We start from the raw sequence: 8,608 nt of genomic DNA, 5'->3' as shown, positions 1-8,608 counted from the left end.
TCTTAAATGGGAAACAAACCATTGTTCCCCTGTATACGGGATATTAACTAAAAGCGGAATGAACCACTTGAAATGGTAGGTTTAAACTACATGGACTAGCTTAGGTGCCATCAAAATTCTAACAAAAAACCTTTAGATTCAACAGAAACATCCCAATTAACGGGTCAGTCCTGATGTGAAAACTACCACTTTGGAAGAAGTCTCCCATTGTTGAAACTTGCTCATCTCCCGCTGGATATGTATGTATGTGAATCAGTTCTAACCCACACCCTAAAATTGAAAAGTTAATATGGGGGAGAAGAAACACTTATGGGGATAGCAAAAAGCGCTCAGAATGATATGGAGCAAGAGTCAACAAGCCTTTTCCCAAATGTACAAGACCTTGGGCAATTCGTACCTGCACAAGTGGCCAACACAAATCATTAAAACAGAACCCCTTAAAAAAATAAAAAATAAAAATAAAAATAAAAGAAAGAAAGAAAGAAAGAAAGAAAATCTGAGATGCACTGTGGAACAAATTCCAAGAGAAACTTACACAAAAAAGGAGGCTAGCTTCTTTGTAGTAGTAACTCGAAAGATTGCAAAGCATGCCAGCTATTCTAGCGTTGTTGGTTCCAGCACCAATCAACCCTAAGGAGATGACGCCAGCCTGTAGAATCCAGATAAATATGTCAAGATTTAGGCTGTAACTAACAAGGAATCGATAATACTAACTATAGTCCTAATATATTATATGAAAGAGAGAATACCATTGCTACTTTTGTATCTGTATCGTGACTAAGTCTGTTTAATGTATCCATAACATTGACCTGGTCAGAACATCCAATTCATAAATTAGCTCAACTGCAATTCAAACACCAGTTCCAAGGTTGCTCAGCTTGGAAAATATCACAGGATAATTTACCTTAGGGTTTGATATACAAAGAAGACCAAGAGCCAAAGGAACTGCCCTTCGGATATTCTGCTCTCCATACTGTAATAGATGCTCTAATGAGCGAATAGCCATTTCAAGTCCCAATTCTTCAGCCATTGCTACCATAGCAATTCCAAGTATAGCTGGTCCCTGATGGGTTTCTCCCTTCTCAAGATGTTGGGCACATTGACCAAGAAGGTGTTGGACCTATGTGAAAATAAACAGTAGAGTGAGTTATTTCATCTACTTAACAGTCGACTCCAATTTAAATTAAAGGGGTTGGAGTAAACACCTTGAGCACATTCCCAGTTCCAGCATAAGCACAGGAAAGTAGGGTCATGTCACAATATTTCCTAATTTTCTCATTAAATGTCTTAGAAACCTCTGCTGTTGCCTCCACACTTTACTGTTAAACGACACAATGGGATTCCAAAGAAAAAAAACACAACAAAAACGAATGATGTAAACAAGAATCAAGTCCAGAGTCTACAAGGTGTTATCAACAATAAATAAATAATAATTTTCAGATGCACCACCAAAAATATTTTTTTTTAAATTATCACAATTTGAAAAAGAATAATCTGTGATAAAATAGAAAAAAAAAAAAAATTAAAAAAAGCCCCACAGCTTGCATTTTTTAGTTACCTGCTTCCCAAGGTATAGAAGGCCAAGGCCAAGAGGCAAAAGTCGAGTGAGGGGCTCCCCCAATTCTGATTCACTTCGGTCCATTAATGCAAATATAATTGCCAGAGCAACCTCTTCATTACAGGAACCAACATATACCAAGGCCAATGAAATAGCAGTGAACGCAATCACATCAAGAGGCACTTTGTTATCTCCAAGGATAGGAGTCAATTTACTACGGATCTGACAAATGATTTAGATTAGTCCGCTTCAACGAGAAATAAGCATATCAAACAAAGAAAGTAGAGGAACAAGTCAAATGATGTTTTTGCATTCCACAGATACAAGACAATTAACTATGGAACTGAGAAAAATTATAAATTAATCAACATCAACTTTAATTAAACATGTTGTACAAAGAGAAGGGAAGGTATCTTCCAGTACTCATCAAATTTTATCTCTCCCTCTCTATTTGTGTGAATTCTGTAACTTCTGTGATGAAATTAACAATCTATGGTAGAATAGACAGAATGATTCCACTGATGTGCCTCTTGAATCAGACATAGTATTGTTTTCATGGCCTACCAAGAAACCACCAGTTAAAAATGCAAGGAACCTCACCTGCTCATTTTGGGCACCAGCATAAGCAAGGCCCAGACCCATTATTGCACCGATTCTGACAGAAGAATCCTCTGTATCTATATAATCAGCAAGAAGTGCCAATGCCTGAAAAAAGAAAATTTAGGATTTCCAAATACATAACAGTCATAGACTTGTGTACAGAAAAATGCCAAAGTATAACTCACAAGATCACAGTCATTCTTGATACCGCAGTTCACAATACTAACTCCCAACAATGCACCGGCTATGACATGGTTGTCATTACTGTGGAAATACTAGTCAAGTTGGGCAAGTCCAGAATCAACATCCCAAAGCAGAATCATACCCTACAAGGAAAAATGATGATAATCCAGCAATAAAGAAACTTGGACCAGCAAATAGACTGAAAGGGGAGGGGAACATACCAGACTTGCTGCAGCACTGGCTTTTCCGTGTTCTTTATTCTCAACCTTTACAATTTCCTTCTTTGGCAAAAAGCCAAAATGAAATTTGTACATCTAGCGTAGTTTATATGCATCGTTAAAATAAAACTTACCCTCCAAACAATTATAAAAGGAGAGACAACCTAAACATTTTCTTCACTTGAATCCTTCAAAACTGCTATTAAAAGAAGCCTTTTAGTTTTGTTGTTTGTTGTTGCAGTAACACTAGAGGGTAAGGTTTAATAAACTTCATATCAGCAGGACTGCTCCATTTTACACTAGAGGGTAAGAGTCTCTCTCTCATTTTACTCGTTTCTTCCAACCAGGACTGCTCCATATCAGCAGGATGCAGTGGTGGTAGGTCTATAGGCCACAATCTGTGGGTTGGTGCAGACCCATATTCTTCATCCTACCCAATGGTGACCAAATACCAACCAGCGGCCCGATTTAAGAATTCTCTTAATTAGAGGTATAGATTACAAGGATGAGTGCACTGTGGCATTAGTTTGCTCGTGGAAGATAAGGAGTTCCATTATGCATAAAGACTACTATATTATTCTAATTTGTTAACCACAAGTCTAACAGATATCTTAATACAGTTTTCAATGTTCATATAATATTCAAATTCATTATAGGCTACGAACATATAATACAAATGACAAAATATAGCATGCATACATAGTCTAGTCTAAAAATAAGAATATACTAGTTGTTACCTTCCCTTCAAGATGCAAGCCTGACAGGTGCAACTTCACCCACATTCAGCAACCCATTCTCTTCCAGCAAGTATTGCACTCATATCATCTGCAGTACAAAAATTCATCCCCAACTCCAAAACCTGCATTTAAAGATTTGTAATGAATCAGACAGATCCTTCAAGGTTGTCACTCCCGAAGTATTTATATCTGTCAATTTATTACTCCTAGATTCTAGTATCCGAGTGGCCTAAGAGAAAACGATGTAAGATTAACAAAATTAACTAACAAGTTTAACATATGAAAGAGAAAACAGCTTTCAGTTCATACGTCATATTTACTAGCAACAAATGAAGAGACATGTTCCTCCATGCATCCCAATTGCTGCTGTTGTTGAGAAACTGACCCCAAGATGGTCTTGTGCAGCCGTTTAAGCTCTGATCAAGCTGTGAACCAAAATTCAGAAGCAGCCCTTGGTTTTCTACTTCTAATATATTTTTCTGATCTGTATAACTTTTAATTTTAGTGAGTGCCTGAAAGCAATGCAGCTAAAGCACAAGAAAGAAGCACATTAACGCATGTAAGGACATACAAGTTCGAAAAATTTGTGCTTAGTAGTTATGCTAGAAATTGAACTATGTAATTTGATTAGAACATCCTAGGATAGGGTGTTTGTTCATCGATGTCATGACCTTGTGATCTCCAAAGCAACAAAACAATGTTACAATATTCTAGTGTCACTTAAAGCTATTTCTTGTTAACCATGGAACCTTACTACTCAATTGTTTACTCCTAGCCAAGGGCTTTTTAACCCAATGGTATTTACCCCAGCACTCTTATTTTAGTTTGGATGTTCAAACCTCGCCTTTTTAGCTCCTATCTATTCCACCCAGGACCACCACCACTTAGCGACTGGCTCTTTCCCAATACCATTAAGAGTAAGCTTTGGTAAAGAAAACCAGGTCCACTATTTGTTGCCTGCAAAGAAAATTTACAAGGAAAGAAAACTTCATCATCAGTTTGTTAGAAAATACTGTCAATTGCAGTTGTAGGTAGTTGTACTTGTTTGCATAGAAAGCTTTGGTAAAGAGGAGTCATTAAAATCCAACATTCAAATCAGAAATTAAAAGAAAAAAAACCTGGATAAAGGATGATTACATCTGAATCAGTGATCAGTCATGCAGTGTGTCAACTAGAAACTACAGGTTTAGTGGAAAACAATTTACCTCATACATAATGTCACTAGCCGCAGCTTCAGAATGCAAAGGCGATGGAAGTGAGTAGATTGTCGCCTTCAAGATGGTTTTTTCCCTTTCCTTGTTTGTCTCCATTAGTGCCCTCTCTAACAATGCTTTTGCCTCTGGATTAAGCTCGATAATGAACTTCAATGGTGATGGCCATATGAGAGGATCTGGAGCTGACGGGTTCAATAATGCTGCACATGCTGCATGCTTGTGCCTCAAAGCAACCATGTAAGGTATCCTCCTGCCAAGATATCAGCTGGTAACAATCGTTTCATTCACAAAACATTCGAAGCTAATGTCTCCACTCATTTAAAATACAAATAGAGCAAACTTCCCACAATATTGGAAGTATTAAAAACAGAAAAATAGCAAAAAAAAAAAAATTCAAGTGCAACTATGTCAAAAGTTCAGTGGAACTCCAGTGGTGATTGCCAAAAGGAAAATGTCAAAATGTCATTTTTTTAGCAATGTTGTTCCAATGGTGCAAATGCCATTTTGGCACATCTAGATCATTGCTTAATTCTGTCCGATGGATGTCTCACATCCAGACCATTGGATCAAAACCCTCTCTTGGGTAAGTTGAGTTGGCACAAATGATGCACAAGATTTGGCAATATAAGTTTTTAACAGACCTTTTGGCAGGCCACTAGAGAGGATTTCTTAGGTGCAGCCACCATATAATTTGGCAATAGCAACCATTATACAAGCCCACTGAAGTTGCTCCTTCTTAGGTGTCAACCATATCTTTTGTTAAACCATACTTGTCAAAGCCTCAATCCAAATTCTTTAATGCCATCATGTCATCGTCAGCAATCTCAATAGGAACCAATTACTCTCAATTTTCGTTATGATTGAGCATGAAGGCTAATATTGTTTAACCACACTAGAAATACGTAGATTGTAGCACATTCAACTCCATAGAAAGGGAATAACAAGGGGGTTCAAACACTGCTATAACATTTATTCCATATTGAGTACTCAAAACTAATTTCAGCATCAAAGACCTTGAAATCACCTACTCCGTATGTCAGTGGATCTGGTCTGCATCAATTATCATATAGTTCTTTCTAAAGTCAGGAAAGAAAGAAAAACTAAAAAAATTAAAAATTAAAAATAAAAAGTTTACCTAGATGAATCTCTATGAAGTCTATCAGCCCCCCAAGCAAGTAATTCCCGAACACAATCCAATGAACCCCCACGAACTGCAAAATGAAGTGATATAATCCCAGGGAAACTGCAAACAGGACTCTTATAAATATTAATGACAAATTAAGAGTGCTATGACATTACACTAGAAAACCTTCAATAAGAGAGTTTTACCCATATCCTCTAGAAGATGCACAAACAAGAGCCCCACTGTCTAACAACATATGAATGCACCCCGGCCATCCTTGTCGGGCTGCCAAGTGCAATTGGGTTGCTCCATTTTTATCTCTTATATTCACAAACCTTGCAAATTCCCTGCCATCAACTCCAAATCAAACCAAACAAAACAACCACAGCTTTAGCAACTTCATGGATATTCTCTACACACAAGCATATATGAGTGTGTGTGTGCAGAGAGAGAGAGAGAGAGGGTCACCAGGAATGTGCAACAGAGGTGGAAAGGGCAGCAGAAAGAATAGCTTGTAGGCAATCTAGATGGCCATAGAAAGCAGCATAATGCAAACAGGTTTTTCCATGGAGTGAATCAAACATCAAAATCTAATGAAATTTCATACACAACCAATGATCAATTTATCTTCTACAATTCAACCAATGATAGTATTTTGTTTGCATAAAAAACAAGTATTACAAGTGGGGGCGACATAGGCTAGCGGTAAACCAGGCCCCTACCTCACAACCACCGCATACTGCCAGCCATTTATGTCTAAGTGCGGGCCCAAATTGCTAATGGTAGGGACAGAGAATAAGCACAGAATCAAAAAGTGAACAAAGACACCTCTCTACCTATAATCTAATCTAATCTTACAGTGAGGAAAATGACAGTAACTACCAAAAATAATTGCCGAGACAATAAAAGAGATGTGTGCGGTGTGGAGGGCTCACTCCAATTGATTATATCTTCCTGTTATTTTGTGATGGTAATGAAACGGGATGATTCAAGATGCTTCACAGGGCTCACACTCTATTGTCAGCAATTGCACCCATGTTTGCAAAAATTTCACAATGTGAATTGTAAGGAGTAATCATGACAACCAAAATAAATATTAGAAAATTAGAAGCACATCTGGTTATTTATAGTCACATAACAATAATCAAATTATTTATTTAAACATTGCCACAAAATCTTTCTTTGTATGAAATGGGGCTATAACTTAATTCTCATTATCTCAAAGAAGTTCGAGGCAAATGAACCCAAAAAAAAAAAAAAAAAAAAACTCATTTTGATATGAATGATCATCAGAGAAGTGACGAACCAAAATAGAGCCAGCATATTCAAATAGTTATCTTGCCCAACCAAATTGCCCATTTACAAGTTTATTTACTTTCATTACAAATCTTTGAGGGGCCAAGCTGTGTGAGAACACGTCTGTTATCAAATAGAATTGCAATCCACGAAAAATAATTTTAGTTTAGGTAATGGTCATAGAGCAACTGCAAAATATGCAATGGCCTTAAATAGGTCTAAATTCCATGAATTTGGCTGGGAAATTCATGACACATCTTCATGAATAATTTGTAAGATTTTAATTTATCATAATCAAATCTTTCAAAGTCTATTATAAACAATAATTTACCATTTGTATTGCTAATCAGTGCTTGTTCATTGTTCAATAATTGCATCTACTAGCTTTTCAATTTCATTAATAAGTGCTTGTTCATTCAAGCACTTAGTGCCAAACAATCAGGTTAACAAAGTGATTTTATTTTATTTTATTATTATTTTTTTTTTGTAGGATACATCTCAGTTTTTTACCTTTAGCATCTTCTTTGCCTTCTCAATTTCAAAGACGAAATGGATGGCTTGTAACAAAACCCCCTTCCATATTTCTTCTTTTGGGATGGTGACTTTCAACTTCACCATCAATATGTTAATCGGTTATGACTGAATATTTGTTCTAGCAATAATCTCTTGTCTCTTCACTTTATTTATTTGTTTTTAATTTTCCTATAATTTTCTGTTAACACCAACCAGCTTTTTGACTTCGAATGAATAGATATAAATAAAATATATTATTCTGTATTAAATACTTGTATATAAATTCTATTGGTACATTATAGTATTACCTTACCTGATTTTCTCTCAGTGATGTCAATTTCCAACTAGCCAAACAAACAGGCTTTGTCAAACGGGCCTTGTGATTCTTCATGTTTATGGTTCTAAGATGTACAGTCTGATATAACATCATCTTTGAGGAGAACAAGTATATTCCTACAGGCTAAAGCATATTACTCACTAAAAATAGATCTAAAAGACATGAAAGGCAATTGTAAAGAAAGGAAATGACAGAGACAAACACTAAAAAGCCTTTTGCAGAGACAAACATGATATATATCAACTCAGAGAATAACAATTCCTGCTGGTCCTATTGTGAAAGTTTTGCACCATCTTTATCTTTACCAAAACACAAATGACAAAAATGCCTAATATATGGTTGGTCTAAATGAGAAATTTCAACGAATTACGAAAAAAATTTCTTAGAGGAGGTGGAAGGCCCCATGATCACATTGAAAGTCTATGATCCGTTTATATCTAAAATACACTTGACTACTACTTCAACCCGCATTACAACACGGTAATGACTGTTAATGAAAAGGTCTATTGTCGTGTTCACATTTTAATTTTTTTGAATTCATTGATCACAGCCCTATCACAGGTTCACCATGAATTTCCATAAAAGCAACATTTGATTTTATCAAAGTGAACAATTTTAGGGAGGTGGTTGGAGGTTTGGCAGTGACGGGAAATTGCATAACATGCCACAAAAAAATAGTAACTTTTTCTTATAATGTGTGCACTTTGTAAATCAATTAAGAACATTGAGACATCATTTAAGTGGCTAGTATAAAACATTTGTTTTATATTGACATAATGTTATAAAAAAGTACAACCTTTTTTTAAAAGCACATTAGACCTTTATACAG

General features: G+C 36.1%; 2 protein-coding genes across 2 annotated transcripts; both read right to left on the bottom strand.

The window, feature by feature from the left end:
* Nucleotides 1-307: 307 nt before the first annotated feature.
* LOC114266179 (26S proteasome non-ATPase regulatory subunit 2 homolog A) lies at nucleotides 308-2,263 on the bottom strand. Its single transcript, XM_082912555.1, has 7 exons — nucleotides 2,159-2,263; nucleotides 1,559-1,780; nucleotides 1,206-1,319; nucleotides 905-1,120; nucleotides 750-809; nucleotides 536-649; nucleotides 308-397 (listed from the first exon to the last, which is right to left on the bottom strand). The coding sequence occupies exons 3-7, from the start codon at nucleotides 1,251-1,253 to the stop codon at nucleotides 308-310; spliced, it is 528 nt and encodes a 175-aa protein (XP_082768681.1). The 5' UTR covers nucleotides 1,254-1,319; nucleotides 1,559-1,780; nucleotides 2,159-2,263.
* Nucleotides 1,465-2,357, bottom strand: LOC145816467 (26S proteasome non-ATPase regulatory subunit 2 homolog A-like). The gene is made up of 4 exons (XM_082912554.1): nucleotides 2,352-2,357; nucleotides 2,159-2,263; nucleotides 1,559-1,780; nucleotides 1,465-1,494 (listed from the first exon to the last, which is right to left on the bottom strand). The coding sequence occupies exons 1-4, from the start codon at nucleotides 2,355-2,357 to the stop codon at nucleotides 1,465-1,467; spliced, it is 363 nt and encodes a 120-aa protein (XP_082768680.1).
* Nucleotides 2,358-8,608: the final 6,251 nt, after the last annotated feature.

This window comes from Camellia sinensis, chromosome 2 (genome assembly GCF_055761805.1).
Source record: "Camellia sinensis isolate YWXY chromosome 2, ASM5576180v1, whole genome shotgun sequence".
In the NCBI taxonomy this organism is placed as follows: Eukaryota; Viridiplantae; Streptophyta; class Magnoliopsida; order Ericales; family Theaceae; genus Camellia; species Camellia sinensis.
Note: the sequence above shows the minus strand (reverse complement) of the source record. Positions and strands in the feature narration are given on the sequence as shown.